The sequence below is a fragment of the Lepidochelys kempii genome, chromosome 23 (assembly GCF_965140285.1).
Source record: "Lepidochelys kempii isolate rLepKem1 chromosome 23, rLepKem1.hap1, whole genome shotgun sequence".
Lineage (NCBI taxonomy): Eukaryota > Metazoa > Chordata > Testudines > Cheloniidae > Lepidochelys > Lepidochelys kempii.
Window position 1 is genome coordinate 16,416,136 of NC_136402.1, and position 15,983 is coordinate 16,432,118.

The window sequence follows — 15,983 nt, forward strand, 5'->3', positions numbered from 1 at the left end:
GCGCCCCCCACAATCTTACCCCGAGCAGGGAGATGCAAAAGGCTAGAATCCTACCCACCACCCCACCCCAAACAGGTCGCATCTCCACCTAGGCAAGGGGTCCCCATATACACAGTCCCGGTGCCCCACCCCAGCATGGGCAGAGGGGTCCCCATATACCCAGCCCTGGTGCCCCACCCCAGAAGGGCTGCATCTCAGTGCGGGGCTAAGGGTCTTCGTATCCCCAGCCCCCACATCCCAGTGCCCGCTGAGGGAGGGGTCCCCCTCTAACCAGCCCCCGCCCCCTACCCCAGCGGGGTGGCGTCTCAGCACCAACCGAGGGATCCCCTTATACCCAGCTGCTGGTGCTGTATCTCAGCGCTGGGCGAGGGGTCCTGCATACCCCACCCCTCTGCGCCCCGCCCCAGACACAGCTGCATGATGGAGGGACGCGGAGTTTAGCGGACGTTTATTCCTAGGCCCGGCCAGGCTCCCTGGGGCCTGGGAGAGACAAAAATGAAACCAAGCGACGACATTTGCAACAGCCATAAATAAAATACACGCGCCCGGGGGTGAGTGGAAGCCCTCACCCCACAGAGGCCCCCCTGGGTGCAGCACCCGGCCCGGGCACAGAGCGGGGGGCCCAAGGGATGGCAGCCCAAAGGGTTTTGAGGCATGATTTTCCTTGTGTTGGGGTTGCTGGGAAACTGGCAGGCAAGGGGAGCCCTGTGTGGACCCCCTCCCCCAGAGGTGGTTGCACGTCAGCAGCAGGTCCAGCTGTGTGACCCCTCCCCACCGCTCCCCAGCAGATGGCGCCAGGAGGGAGCAGCGTTCTAGATCTCCAGCAGCTGGGCTCTCGACTGGTCTGTTATTGGAGGTCAGGGAGGGGGTGGGGACACACACGAGCAGACTGCACCCGCATGCAGCATCCTGGAGCCTTCCTGCAGCCCCATCATTGGCCCAGAGCACGCAATGTTCTACAGCAACGCCCTCCGCAGGAGCATGGAGTGATCTAGAACCAAGCAACCGAATCCCGAACCCCCGAGAACGATCAAAACCCTGCAAGACGTTCCAGCCCAGCCACGCTGGTGTCTAGTGACTTCCAACAACCTAGAACATGTGCCAGGCAGTTTGGGCCTCCAGCACATGCCCTGACACTGCTAGAACAATCTAGAACCTGGTCCCTGGCAGCCTCTTTCCATCCTACACACAATGCTCTAGAATGATCTAGACCACCTCTTTCCTCGGCTATGCTCGCCAGACCACAGGAGTGCTGCAGAACACTTCGAGAAGGCCGGGACCCCCAGCACACGCTCTTCTAGAATGATCTAGGTGGAGCTCATTCCAGAAGTTAGGAACCAACCCATCTCCCTTCGTTCACAGCACCCGCCCGTGCTTCCCCCTTCCCAGAGACGCCATTCAAGACATCCCCTCCAGAACACCCAACACCATTCATCCCCTCGTGACCATGCAATGTTCTGGACTGATCTAGACCATGACAATGTGGACTTCTACATATGGCCCCAACTCCTTCATTGCACTGAGTTCTAGAGGGATCCAGAACGGTTCAGACGTCACCGCACTCGGTAGCAGGGTCACATTCTAGACTGCCCCTCCTTCTAAACAGTTCCAGAACCCCATCTGTCACATCACTCCCAAACAATCCAATCAAAATCTTACAGGAGGCCCCATTCTAGACTGCTCCAGAACCCCCAACATTACCCGATGCTGCACTCCAGAATCATGTATGGGTACCCTACATGCCTGAGGGGCATGCCCCATACTAGATGTCACAGCCCCCATTTTAATACACAGAACTCTAGAACAATCTAGATCTCCCAAACATGAAAACCCAGGGCTGCTCTGCATCCTGGAGTGAGAATCATTCTAGAATGATCCAGACCAATCCTACACCGTAGAGCCAGGCGCCGTTCCTGACCAGGCTTCTCCCTAGACAGCAGCTGACTTCGCTCCTAGCCCAAACCATTCAAGAGCCCCCATCTCCCCCTCCGAACGTTGGCAGCTGCAAACACTAGTAAGATCCAAAGTGCTGCAGACAACACGGAGGTCGTTCTAGACAGTTTGGAGGGGCAGGCCAGAGCCTGTAGCCCACAGGGTCCTGGAGCACCTTGGAGAGTGTACTCTAGAACACCCATGCCATTGGTCTACAACACAAACACCCCATCACTTTGGGGGTCCTGAGGGAGAGCCAGAAGCAGAGGATAGGGGGCAGGAGGGAGATGTTCATCTCTCGCAGGGGAGGGTGTCGCCCCGGTTTTGAATGATCTAGAACCTAGCGTCGGCGATCTAGAACCCAGCAAAAGGGGAGGGTGGGTTCTAGAGGGAGAGCCAGAAGCAGAGGACGGGGACCGCGGGGGTTGCTTATAACCATTGTGCCTGGGGGGGGCACCCCCTAGTTCTAGACCAGTCTAGACGCCCCCCTAGTTCCTCTCCTCGTTGATGGAGCTGGTGGGGCTGCTGAGGTCGCTGGGGCTGGAGGGCATGGTGGGGGTGGAGGCATTGGAGGAGGTACTAGCCTCACTGCAGCCCTTCTTGGGCGGCTTGCGCCACTCGGAGATGGGGCCCGTCATGGCCGGGGGCTTGATGTTGCGCCGATCCTTCTCCGCCTCCTCCTCCTCGTCGTAGCGCTCGTCGTCGTCCTCCGTCTCGCTGTGGTGGGGGCTGGAGTGGCGGGAGATGGAGGGCGAAGGGGGCACGGAGGCCGGGCGGGGGTAGCGGAATCCCTGGGCCTGCGCGGACAGAGAGAGAGAGAGAGATGTGCGTGGTAACGCCGGTGCCCAGACGCAGCTGCACAGGGTGGGGGCCGGTTGTACGGAGACCCCTCGCCCGGCCCCTCGGGGGCGGGGTGGGGGGGCGCGGACGGTACACTCCAGATGCTTTATAAAAATACGTTTGTAAGTGTGAAGATGCTGTAACTGGAATATGCTTCATGCAAAAGGTCTCTTGTAAGGCGTCATTACAAAGCCTGATCTCCTGAGCATGGTCATCTGTTTGTTTGCAGGTATTATTTCCATGTCTGGCGTTAGGAGAATAAGACAAATGTGGATCCCTGATGTAGACATATTAAGTGGAAGGCATTAAGAGTGCTTCAGAATCAGTGACCTGTGAATGGCGCTGTTTACCTGCAAGCCTCCACTGCATACCTGCGGGCCAGTTGTGAGAAATCCCCTAGTTATCACCTGAGCTGGAACGAACAAGGACAGTGCCAGGGGAAAGGACTGGGCCCAGACTAGGAAGGAGCCTAGTCTGTGAAAGAAGCTTATTGGAACAGCTCTGAGGGCGAGATTTACCTGTATTCAGTTTCTTAATGTCTTAGGCTTGTGTGTTTTGTTTTATTTTGCTTGGTAACTTACTTTGTTCTGTTATTCCTTGAAACCACTTAGATCCTATCTTTTTACACTTAATCACTTTTGTTTATTAATTGTAAGTAATTAATACCTGGGGGAGCAAACAGCTGTGCATCTCTCTCTATCAGCATTATAGGGGGCGGACAATTTAGGACTTTACCCTGTATAAGCTTTATACAGAGTAAAATGGATTTATTTGGGGTTTGGATCCCATTGGGAGCTGGGTGTCTGGGTGCTGGAGACAGGAACACTTTCTAAGTTGTTTTCCGTTAAGTCTGCAGCTTTGGGGGCATGGTCCAGACCCTAGATCTGGGGTGCAGCAGACATAGCGTGTCTGGCTCAACAAGGCAGGGTTCTGAAGTCCCAAACTGGCAGGGAAAACGGGCTCAGAGGTAGTTTCAGCACATCGGAGACCCCCTTGGGACTGTCACCTGTGACCGAACCCGTCACAGGGGACACGCAGGGGCTGGAGATGCAGGGACCCCTCGGGGCAGGGGCACGCACAGGGTCTGGATACACAGGAAACCCTTGGGAGCAGGATGCAGGGACCCCTTGTGGGCAAGGTGGGGAAAACACAAGAGCTGGGTACACAGGGATCCCTCATGGGTGGGGATGTGGGGGAATGCAGGGGCCAGGAACACAGGGACCCCTCACCCAGCACAGAAATGCAATACTCTCTGGGGTGGGGCAGGGGCTGGGTATGCAAGGCTCCTTGGAGTGGGGCTGAGTATATGGGGCCCCTCGGGGTGGGGGTGGTGATGCAGGGTCTCGCACTCACCGCTGTCTCCTCCGGGGGCTCGTAGGTGAAGTTGTCGGGAAAGGCCTTGGCGAGCGCCATGTGTCGGGCGGACATGTAATACTGGTGGGGGGCAGAAACAAGGGGGTTATGGAGGACTGGGTCAGGACCTCCCCCTGCCCTGCCCCCCCCCACCCTCCATGTCAGCCTCTGACAGCAGCAGGTTCTCCCCAGCAGGTGAGTTCCCATGGAGGCCATTCTCCCCTCCTGCCCCCCACACCAGCTCTTCCCCGACATGGCCTGGCCCAGGGATTTCCCACCCCCAGTACTCCCTGCCTCAGCGTAGGGGGCTGCACTGGGGGACGTCACTGGGTCCTGTCCCATTACTGAGTCTGGGCCCCCCCCAAACACTGCCCCATAGCCCCCAGACCCATGTCACCTTGTCTCTGTGGTCCCGCCACTTCCGTACCCCCTCCAGCCCCACCCCCGCTCCCCCAGCCTTGCCCCAACTTCCATACCCCCACCACCACCTCACTCCGTCTCCCCCAGCCCTGCCCCCAGCCCCACCCCCCACTCCCCCGGCGCCCCCACTTCCATACCCCCGCCAGCGCCCCCCGCTCCACCCCCACTCCCCCAGCCTTGCCCCCACTTCCATACCCGCAACCAGCGCTACCCCCATCCACCCAGCTTCCCCACTTCCATCCCCCGCCTCCACTCACCCGGCCCAGGTACTTCCAGTCCAGCAGGTCAGAGAGGCGCTCGGTCCGGTTGCGCTGGATGATACGCTGGCGCCGGCTCTGCTGGCAGAAGCTGTACAGGAAGGACGTCAGCTGGGTGCAGGAGTCATCCAGCGCCCGAAACCGCCGGTCCAGGATGTAGATCCCTGGTGGGGGGAGTGGGGAGGGAGTGAGAACCCAGGAGTCCTGGCTCCCAGCTCCCCTGCTCTAACTCACTAGACCCCACTGGCACTGGGGAACAATCCCAAGGATGTTCTATTAGAGACCTGAAAAGCCACAATCACCAAGGTAGGTTAAAAAACCACCTTGGCTCATGGGGGAATTGAAGGCAACTATACAAAATAAAGACAATATATAACAAGTGGAATCAAGGGGAAGGTGACAAAGCATTTAAATCAGGGATTGTAGAAAATCGATAAGGGAAGCTAAAGGACAAGGCGAACTCTATGACCAGCAGAGTTAAGGACAATAAGAAGGGTTGATTTAGTTTTCAGTGTATTAGGAACAAAATAAATCCTAACAATGGAATGGGTCCATTACTAGATGAAAATGATAGAATTGTAAATAACAATGCAGAAAAAGCAGAAGTGTTCAGTAAATGTTCTGTGTTTGGGAAAAAGCCAGATCACGTAGTCAGATCATATGACGATGAAACACTTTCCATTGCAGCAGGCTTTCTGGAGGAGGTTAAACAGCAGCAACTAAAGCTAGACATTTTAAAATCAGCATGTCCCAAAAACTTGCATCCGAGGGTTTTAAAAGAGCTGGCCAAGGAGCTCGCTGGACCATTGATTTTCAATAAATCTTGAAACCCTGGGGAAGTTCCAAAAAAAACTGGAAGAAAGCTAATCTGTGACCTGGATAATTATAGGCCTATCAATCAGACATCGATCCCAGGCAAGACGATGAAATGGCTGATGTGGGACTTAAAGAACTGAAGAGGGACAAGGTAATTAAATCCAATCAATAAGGGACTATGGAAAATAGATCCCATCCAACTAACATCACACCTTTTCAGGTGAAATTAGAAATTTGAATGACACAGGTAATGGCGCTGATGTGATCTATTCAGGCTTCTGTGTGGTGCTACACGACATTAAGATCAAAACACCAGAAGATAGAACAGTAACACAGCCCACGTTAAATGGATTAAAAACTGGCCAGCCAATAGGTCTCACAAGGGGATTGTAAATGGGGCACCGCCTTCGAGTGGGCAGGTTTCTAGGCCCGCCCCCCCGCTACTGACTGTTCTTAATCAGTGACCTAAGGGAAATCATCAAATCCTCACTGACAAAGTTTGCAGACGACCCACACACTGGGGGTGCGGGAACCAATGCAGAGGAGGGGTCAGTGATGCAGGGTGACCAGCTCGCTGGGTAAGCCGGGCCCAAGGAAACACGCTGCACGTTAATACAGCTAGGGGCACAAGGCTCCGTCTAGGACCAGAGAACGCCGCACGTACAGGCTGGGGTGGCCTCTCTCCTGGGGAGCAGCATGGTGGGCGATCAGCGGCACCCCATGGGCCCTGGGCTGTGCGAACGGGGAGATGGCGAGCCCAAGCAGAGAGGGTCTCTCGCCTCTGGAGCTGGCCCTGGGGCGGCTGGGATGCTGCACCCGGCTCTGGGGCTCCCATCTCAAGGAGGACGATGGTAAATTGCAGAGGGGCTGGAGAAGGATGCGAGGGCCGGAAAGTGAGCGAGAGACCCCCAGGAGCGCCGGCATTTAGCTGAGCAGAGAAGGGTTGGGGAGAGGAGACTCGATCCCCGTCTGTCGGGGAAATGGAGATTGGATCCCGGGTGCGTCACTCTAGCGGAGACAGGGCTCCCGTGATCCCGGTGCTGGGCGCGGATGCTGGTCGGATTTAGCCGGGACACAAGGTGTTCGTTTTACCCAGGGAGGGGGACTGGCCAGGGAACAATTCCCCCGGGTCGTGGGGTAGGGGACCCGGGACTCACCGTAGGCCGACGGGTCAGCGATATGCTCTTCCATGAAGCAACCGAACCCGGAGAGGTTGGTAGAGATGCTGGGAATCCCCATGACAGTACATTCAGCTGGGGGTGGGGGTGGGAGAGGGAGGGTTAGACCAGGGGGCGAGGTGGGGGAACAGCTGGGTGCATATACCCCCTTCCCCTGCCCGCATAGTCCCCTCCTGACCAACTGACGTCCCAAACCACAGAGCGTAATGGCCCATGGATATCCACCAGCTGGGGCGTGGGGGCTGGGTATACAGGGACCCCTCATCCAGAGCTGGGGACAGAACCCAGGAGTCCTGGCTCCCAGCCCCCCCGCTCTAACCACTAGACCTCACTCCCCTCCCAGAGCCGGGGACAGAACCCAGGAGTCCTGGCTCCCAGCCCTCCCCACTCCACTCCCTGCCACAGGGGGGAACCCCAAGCGCTGGGTGCCCCAGTTCCTTGCCTGGCGTATAGCCCCACGGCTCATAGTAGGAGGGGAAGACCCCTAGGTGGCAGCCCCGGACGAACTCTTCGTAGTCCACGGGCAGCAGGGGGCTGGTGGAAGACAGGAACTCGGGGTGGAAGATGACCTGGGGGCGGAGAGGGGGAGGGTTACCCCCGGCAGGAGATCACCCCACCCCCCTTGTCCCTGCCCCGCGGGGCCGCCCCCCCGGCTCACCTTGACGCGGTCAGCGCTGCTGTTGAACAGCCCGAGGCGCCGGATGGTGTTGAGGACGGGGTCCGTAGAGTCGTCCAGCATGTTGTGGGTGCAGACGGGGGGGAAGGAGTGACGCTAGGACGGACGGATGCCTGTCAGCCCAGGGAGGCTTCACCGACGCAGGACTGGACCCAGGCGTCCGGGCTCCCAGCCCCCACCGCTCGACCCCATGAGACCCCACTCCTCTCCCAGAGCCAGGATTGGACCCAGGTTTCCAGCCCCTCCCTTCCCCCTGCCCTCACCACTGAACCCCACTCCCTTCCCAGAGCTGGGGATAGCTTCCAGACCCCCCCTCTCCCCGCCCCAGGAGAAAACCCAGGTGTCCGGGTACCTGGGTGGCGAATATCGCTCTCTTCATCATGGTGAAATCCTCCTTGTCCAGCATCTTGTTCATGTCGGGGAGGTTCCCACTGAGGGGGTGGGGGGGAAGTGGGGTGTTAGTGGGGGGGCAAAGTCCAGAACTAGATGCCCCCCAACTCCTTTTCCCAGCTCCCCGCCCCACAAGGGGCCCCTCACAGCCCAGAGCCCCCTGCCCCATATATCCCGCCTACCTCCCTGCACATCCCTCTGCCCCCCGGCTACAGCCCCCCTGCACCTCACCGTGCTGCCCCCTGGACCACTGAACTCAGGGGAGTCGGGGGGAGGGACTTACACCAGCAACGACTCGTACAACTTCTTCCCGAACTTCTCCTTCACGGCATTGGCCGTGTCCCTGCAGAGAGAGAGACACTGGGAACCCGGACGCCTGGGTTCTCTCCCCGGCCCTAGGACAGGAGCGGGGTCTAGTGGTTAGAGTGGGGGGACTTGGAGCCCGGACGCCTGGGTTCTCTCCCCGGCTCTGGGTGGGGGATGGGGTCTGGCAGTTAGGGCAGTGGGGGGGCCCGGATGCCTGGGTTCTCTCCCTGGCTCGGCTCTGGGTGGGGGATGGGGTCTGGTGGTTAGGGCTGGGGGGAGCCCGGACGCCTGGGTTCTCTCCCCGGCTCTGGGTGGGGGATGGGGTCTGGCGGTTAGGGCGGGGGGGGGGAGCCCGGACGCCTGGGTTCTCTCCCTGGCTCGGCTCTGGGTGGGGGATGGGGTCTGGCGGTTAGGGCGGGAGAAGCCCGAACGCCTGGGTCCATGGGGAGGGGCTCACCAGAGCTGCTTGCGCACGGCCTGCCCCTTGAGGGTCTCCACGTTGAAGTTGTTGGTGCGAGCCGGCATGATGAAGAAGGTCACCACAGTCACCTGGCTGCCGTTCACCTGGGGGGGGGGCAGAGGGGGTGAGTGGGGGGCCCGTGGCCAGTCCCCAGCAGGGACGGGGGCTCTTGGAATGGCCCAGCCCCCAACCCAGAGACTCCTCCTCACTGCTCCCCCTCTGCTGCCAGGGGTTTGTCTGACCCCTGCTGACCGGCCCCCACCCGAGATGGCAGGCAACGGGGGGGCCTCACCCGAACCCCCAGAGCGTGGGGAGACGGGACAAGGGACCCCACAGCACGGGGGTCTCCTCCCCCCAAGCGGGCAGGGAACTCCTGTTACCCGGAGCAGGTAGTTGAGTCGGGCCAGCGCCTCCAGGAAGATGTCGGCCCCCTTGTTGGAGAATTCGTAGCGCCCGGCGATGAAGAAGAACAGGGTCTTATCCAGGTTAAAGTCCAGGTGCCTGGGGCAGAGAAACCCCTGAATGTCCAGCCCCCGCGCCCCACCCCAGAGCCAGCCGCATCCCAGCGCCAGGTGAGGGGTCCCCATATACACAGGCCGTGCGCCACCTCCCAGCGCCGGGCGAGGGGTCCCCGTGTACCCAGCCCCCGCGCCCCACCCCAGAGCCAGCCGCATCCCAGCGCCGGGCGAGGGGTCCCCGTGTACCCAGCCCCCGCGCCCCACCCCAGAGCCAGCCGCATCCCAGCGCCGGGCGAGGGGTCCCCGTGTACCCAGCCCCCGTGCCCCACCCCAGAGCCAGCCGCATCCCCGTGCCGGGCGAGGGGTCCCCGTGTACCCAGCCCCCGCGCCCCAGCCCAGCGCCGGGCGAGGGGTCCCCGTGTACCCAGCCCCCGCGCCCCAGCCCAGCGCCGGGCGAGGGGTCCCCGTGTACCCAGCCCCCGCGCCCCAGCCCAGCGCCGGGCGAGGGGTCCCCGTGTACCCAGCCCCCGCGCCCCAGCCCAGCGCCGGGCGAGGGGTCCCCGTGTACCCAGCCCCCGCGCCCCAGCCCAGCGCCGGGCGAGGGGTCCCCGTGTACCCAGCCCCCGCGCCCCAGCCCAGAACCAGCTGCATCCCCACCCAGGAGGAGTCCAACTGTCATACTGCACCTAGCACTGGGGTGAAAATGTGGGGGTAGGAATCTGACCTCACATGTCCCCTTAGTCCTCTAGAGCACCTCAAGGGGGTAGTAAAGAGTCAGCAGGTGCAGTATTACCAGCAGCCAGAAGGGGGCGCTGAGGGGAATTCCAGCAGGAAAGGCGCAGGGTCCAGTGAGTTGGAGATGGGGGGGCTGGGAGCCAGGACCCCTGGGCTCTATCCCCAGCTCTGGGAGGGGTGTGGTGTCCAGTGGGTATGGGGAGGGTTGGGAGGGGCTGGGAGCCAGGACTCCTGGGTCCAATCCCTGGCTCTGGGAGAGGAGTGGGGTCTAGTGGGTTACAGCGGGGGGCGGGTGTGAGCCAGGACTCCTGGGTTCTCCCAGAGTGGCATTGGGGATACCGTTCCGAGGTTGTGCCTGCGGGACCGAGCAGGTTGGGGCGCCCCAGAAGCCCGGGAAGTTGAGGTGTCAGGGACTCACCCATAGAAATGCCCCCGGACGAACTCCTGGATGCGGGCCTTGCTCTGGGCGTGGAGGTTCTGGAACTCGTGCATGGCGGAGAACTTCTTGACATTCAGGCCGTTGGGGGTCACCAGATCTGAGGGGGCGGGGGGGTGCAGGAAAAGGGGGCCACCAGCGAGGAGACACGGGGCAGCCATTAGTGGGAAATAACCGGGCCCGTTCTTCCCCACCCTGTTCTAGGTGGCTGCTCCATAAGCCCCCGCGCTCCCCTCCAGAGGGGCTGGATCCCAGAACCAGAGGAGGGGTCCCTGCAAACCCAGCCCCCGCGTCCCGCCCCGGAGGGGCCCCTCGCCCCCAGACCCTCACCAGGTTTTCTCTTGAGCAGGTGCTCAGCCTCCACGGCCGTGATCTGGGACACGGTGGTGAAAACGTGGGTGCAGTGCACGGCGGCCCGCTCCATGCAATAACGGTGGTAAATCTGCCGGTCCCCGGCCTCCTTGTCCACATTAAACTGGGGCGGGGCGAGAAAGGGCAAAGTTGTAACGCCCCAGAGTAGGGTAGAACCCAGGGAGGGGAAGCAAAGGAAAGCCAGGACACCTGGGTTCTCTCCCCAGCTCCGGGAGGGGAATGGGGTGTAGCAGTTAGGGCAGGAGGGGGCCGGGAGCCAGGACACCTGGGTTCTCTCCCCGGCTCCGGGAGGGGAATGGGGTGTAGCAGTTAGGGCAGGGGGGGCTGGGAGCCAGGACACCTGGGTTCTCTCCCCAGCTCCGGGAGGGGAATGGGGTGTAGCAGTTAGGGCAGGGGGGGGCCGGGAGCCAGGACGCCTGGGTTCTCTCCCCGGCTCCGGGAGGGGAATGGGGTGTAGCAGTTAGGGCAGGAGGGGGCCGGGAGCCAGGACGCCTGGGTTCTCTCCCCGGCTCCGGGAGGGGAATGGGGTGTAGCAGTTAGGGCAGGAGGGGGCCGGGAGCCAGGACGCCTGGGTTCTCTCCCCAGCTCCGGGAGGGGACCACGAACCCCGGGGCGCCCCCCGACTCACGGCGTGCAGGTTGTTGTAGAAGTCGACGCTGCCCGCGCACAGGTACCGCCCCAGCAGCGTGGCGTGTGTGGTGAAGATGGTGGCCACCGGCAGCTTGCGGGTACGACACAGGATGAGCCCGATGCCGGCCAGCCACTCGTGGAAATGGCCGATGACAAACGGCTTCTCCTCGCACTGAGCCACGAACTGGGGCAGAGAGAGTCTGGTCAGGACGCCTGGGTTCTCTCTCCGCGCCAGGAGGGGAGTGGGGTCTAGTGGTTAGAGCAGGGGTGGGGTTGGGAGCCAGGACGCCTGGGTTCTCTCCCGTGCTCTGGAAGGGGAGGGGGATCTGGTGGGTCAGAGGGAGTTGGGAGCCAGGACGCCTCGGTTCTATTTGCAGCGTACCAGGAAATGGGGTGCTCGGGGGGCCAGCAACAGGCTGGCCTAGGGGGCGCTGTGGGCAGAGCTGGGGGCTCTCAGGCAGCATTAACCCACCCCCACCCTTCCCCCCCACCCCGCACCTCGCCAAGAAACCAGGCGGTGAGGAAGCCGAAGAGGACGGCGTCGTTGGCCTCCCGGTCGTACCAGGGCACCCCGATGGTGCAGCTGTCCCACAGCTCCGTCTTCCAGCGGTCCAGGCTCCAGGCCGTGGCCCCCACGTCCAGCAGCACCACATAGGGGCCCCCCTCGATGAGCCAGCGCCCAAAGTACACCTGGGGGGGCAGGGGTGAGAGGGGAGAGGAGCCCCGGGGCTTCCACACAACACCCAGGGGCCCCCCACTTGGATCCCCAAACCACACCCAGGGGCCTCTGACACCAAGCACCCAGCAGGACCCCGGCCCCCAAACCAACTGCCCCAAGGCCTCTCCTCATCACAGGCCCATGGACCAAGCCCCGCAGAGCCCCCCGACACCCAGTGGGGACCTCCCCCCAACTGTCACCCCAGGGGTAGGGGAAACCCACCCAAAAATGGGATTGGGGCCCGGTGGTGGTAGCCACTTGCCAACACCCCCCCAACGTAGCCCTCCCCCCCCCCAGGGAGGGGATGTCAGGGTAGATATTTTGAGCACCAGAGAAAAACATCACGCGTGTGGGGGGGTGACCTTTCCTGCGGGGGTAACCTGAGCCTGACTACTAAAGATAGCCTCCCTCGGAGGACCCAGCCAAGCTGTGGGGGGGAGGGGGGGCCCGCTGGGCATCCCAGAGGTGGCTGCTGGGCGGGGGGAATGAGACACCCCCAAAACATCAGGGATGGTGGTGACGGTCCTAATAGGAGACCTAAAAGGCTAGGAGCCAGGACTCCTGGATTCTCTCCCTGGCTCTGGGAGGGGAGTGAGGTCTAGTGGTTAGAGCAGGGAGGCTGGGAGCCAGGACTCCTGGGTTCTCTCCCTGGCTCTGGGACAGGAGTGGGGTCTAGTGGTTAGAGCAGGGGGGCTGGGAGCCAGGACTCCTGGGTTCTCTCCCTGGCTCTGGGAGGGGAGTGAGGTCTAGTGGTTAGAGCAGGGGGGCTGGGAGCCAGGACTCCTGGGTTCTCTGCCTGGCTATCGGAGACGGGTGGAGGAATTGTTCTGGTCAGGAAGAGTGGACCTCAACATAGAGGTTGAGGAATGGGTGGGGCCCCCCTTGGACCCTGGGGAGCAGCAGGGTCACATCAGGCCCCGCCCCCGCTGCAGACCACAAGGAGGCCCCCGAACACCCCCTGGCTGTCACTATGCCACGTACGGCGCCCTGAGTGGGGGGGGGGGGGCTCTCCCCTCGCAGTGGCTGGCCCGCAGCCCCCTGCCCCCCCGGCCGGGTTCTCACCTTGCAGCCCTTGGCGTTCATGGTGTCGATGGTGCGCCGCACGGCCGGGTGGGGCGGGTCGATCAGCTCCACCTGGGTGCGCACGTTCTGCTCCAGGTAGGGCCCCAGCAGGAAGTAATTCTCCCCCCACTCGTCCGACGTGATCTTGGCCTTGGTCTGCAGCACCGTGTAGATACCCCCGACTGCGGGGGGGAGAGGGGGGTTAGAGACACAGCCCCCCAGGCACCCACCCCCACACCCGGGAGGGGGGGCCCGCCTCCATACACAGACCCCGCCCCCACACCTGGGGGTGGGGGGACGATACACACCCCAACCCCCAGCAGAAGGGCCCCCCCATTGACTCCCTTACGCCGTACCCCCCCAAGCAGGGCTCTCAACCCCCCAGATCCCCAAAGCAGGTGACCGCTCCCACCTCCCCAACTCTAGCACACCCCCTCCATGGTCCAGGTCGTCTCCCCCCCTCAAGCCTGGCCCAGGTGCCCCCAGCCCGCACCCAGAGCCCCCTGCCAGGGGCTGCCCCAAGGCGCAGTTACCCAGCCCCAGCTCAGACCGGCCCCTTCTCTGCACCAGCATCTCCATCCACCAGCTTGGGTCCCAGATACCCCTGCAGTATACGCAGTTTAGGACAGGAAGTGAAGCAAGCAGCAGGGAGCTTCAACCCAGAGGGCTCAAAGCCAGGACAGCACACCCCAAAGATACTGCCCCCCACCAGCCCAGCGCCCCCCACCACATCACTGGGGCCAACACTGCCTGCCAGGGAAGCGCGCCGCCTGCTGGGCCCCTGCCCAGCACCCCCTGGCCATCAGTGCCGATGCCCCAGTGCCGGCAGGGGCACTGGGGCCGGTCCATCTCTGCCCCGTGCCCCCAGTGGGGCCCCATGGGCATCCCGGCCCCTGGCGCAAAGCCAAGGCAATGGGCCCATTAGATGTAACGAGGGAGATGGGAACGCAGCTTGGCCGAAGGGGCAGCAGGGCTGGGGGGGGGGGATTTCCTCCCACTGGGCCTGCTCCAGCGGGGGGCACAGAGCCAGGCCCCCATAACCCCCTGCTCTTCCCCTCTGCTTAATGCTCCTCATCCCATAGAGGGATGCCTGGGACACCTACACCACAGGGCGCTGGGCTGTGCCCCACAGCGAGCCGTGGCCTGGCAGCTCACAACTGCCAATGCAACCATCGGGGCACCCAGCCACTGGCCCACACCCCCCTCTCGGAGCCTGGGAGAGAACCCAGGCATCCGGCTCACCTTTGTTGGCCACCTCCCAGGCCACCTCGAAGAGGACCGCGTTCTCCAGGTCGATCTCATCCTCCCAGTCCTCCAGCCCCGTCAGGGAGGTGACGGAGACGCTGCGGGCCAGGGGCATGGCGGCTGAGGCTGGGGGGCAGTGCGTCGCCAACGGGGGGGGGGGGTCTGCGTGGCGGGCTGGGGAGACAGACCGAGCCAATAAGCCCTGCTCGCCCCCTGTCCCAGGGCAGGCCCACATGGGGGTCAGAGCCCTGGGACACCCCCCCGCAGCTCCACCTCCCAGACCCACAGGAAGCGGGGGAGTGAGAGCCTTGGCTAGTTGGGAGCGGGGGTGGGGGAGTGCTGGGGAAAGGAGGAAGAGGGGGCTAGAGGATGCAGGGAGCACACGGGGGAAGGGGTTGGGGGACGGGGAGGGAGATACGGGGGACACAGGGGATATGGGGAGCTGGGGGGACTTGGAGGGGGAAGGAGAAGGGGAGGGAGATATGGGGGGTTGGGGGAAGGGGAGGGAGATATGGGGGTCTGGGGGATATTGGGATCTGGGGGGATATGGGGGGCCAGGAGAAGGGAAGGGGGACATGGGGGGCCAGGGAAGGAGATATGGGGAGCTGGGGGGACATGGGGGGCCAGGAAAAGGGGAGGGAGATATGGGGGGCCAGAGATATGGGGAGTTGGGGGACATGGGGGGGCCAGGAGAAGGGGAGAGGGACATGGGGGGCCAGGGAAGGAAATATGAGGGGCCGGGGAGACATGGGGGGCCAGGAGTAGGGGAGGGAGACATGGGGGGCCAGGGAGGGAGATATGTGGGGCTGGGGGACATGGGGGGCCAGGAGAAGGGGAGGGAGACATGGGGGGCCAGGGAGGGAGATATGTGGGGCTGGGGGACATGGGGGGCCAGGGAGGGAGATATGTGGGGCTGGGGGACATGAAGGGCAAGGGAGGGAGATCTGGGGGGACATGGGGGGCCGGATGCTGGGGGGGCTCACTCCCCATCCCCACCCCCACTCACCTCCCCGCAGCGCCTCCAGCCAGCCCCTCCGCAGCGCTGGTCTCAGAGTGACCCCGCCCTCCCCCGGTGCTGCCCCGGAGCCCCGCCCACCCAGGGTGTGGCCCGCGCGGCGCCCCGCCCCACTGCGCTCCCGCGACTCTGAGTGGAGCGCTCAGAAGACCCCCGGCTCTGATTGGCTGACGTAGCCGGTGACCGGCAAGGGAGGGACACGTGGGGGCGGGGTGTGTACGTGCTCCAAGGTCTTAAAGGGGAAGTGTCTCCAATTCCAGGAAAGGGGGGAGGGGAGCAGGGCAGGAAGAGGTGGCGCGGCGGGGGAGAGGTACGGGGGGGGGTCATAGAATCATAGACTATCGGGGTTGGAAGGGACCTCAGGAGGTATCTAGTCCAACCCCTGCTCAAAGCAGGACCGACCCCAACTCAATGCTGCCAGCCAGGGCGCTGCCAAGCCTGACCTTAAAAACTCCTAGGGAAGGAGATTCCCCCACCTCCCCAGGGAACCCAGTGCAGAGCTTCACCCCCCTCCTAGAGAAATTGCGTTTCCTAATGTCCAACCTAAACCTCCCCCACTGCAACTGGAGACCATCGCTCCTCGTCCTGTCCTCTGCCACCCCTGAGAACAGGCTAGAGCCATCCTCCTGGGAACCACCTGGCCGGGTCTGGGGGGGCGGGGTCAGAGGAGGGGGAGGTGTGAGG

The 15,983-nt window shown here is 62.7% G+C and overlaps 1 protein-coding gene across 1 annotated transcript; it reads right to left on the reverse strand.

The window, feature by feature from the left end:
- Positions 1 to 431: 431 nt before the first annotated feature.
- On the reverse strand, positions 432 to 15,359 carry GYS1 (glycogen synthase 1). The gene is made up of 17 exons (XM_078850386.1): positions 15,291 to 15,359; positions 14,282 to 14,458; positions 13,040 to 13,221; positions 11,758 to 11,949; positions 11,258 to 11,443; positions 10,588 to 10,732; positions 10,240 to 10,357; positions 9,009 to 9,129; positions 8,626 to 8,732; positions 8,146 to 8,205; positions 7,825 to 7,903; positions 7,455 to 7,568; positions 7,239 to 7,365; positions 6,776 to 6,871; positions 4,803 to 4,966; positions 4,126 to 4,206; positions 432 to 2,729 (listed from the first exon to the last, which is right to left on the reverse strand). Exons 2-17 carry the CDS (start codon positions 14,397 to 14,399, stop codon positions 2,421 to 2,423), a joined length of 2,199 nt encoding a protein of 732 aa, XP_078706512.1. The 5' UTR covers positions 14,400 to 14,458; positions 15,291 to 15,359; the 3' UTR covers positions 432 to 2,420.
- Between the last annotated feature and the right edge of the window lie 624 nt (positions 15,360 to 15,983).

Bases quoted from the DNA above. Each gene is read 5' to 3' on its own strand.
- GYS1 (XM_078850386.1), bottom strand. From the start codon at position 14,399: ATGCCCCTGGCCCGCAGCGTCTCCGTCACCTCCCTGACGGGGCTGGAG. The intron at 13,222-14,281 runs GTGAGCCGGATG...TCCCCCCCGCAG, and splicing joins CTGGGAGGTGGCCAACAAAG to TCGGGGGTATCTACACGGTG. The intron at 8,206-8,625 runs GTGAGCCCCTCC...CTCTCTCTGCAG, and splicing joins GCCGTGCGCAAGCAGCTCTG to GGACACGGCCAATGCCGTGA.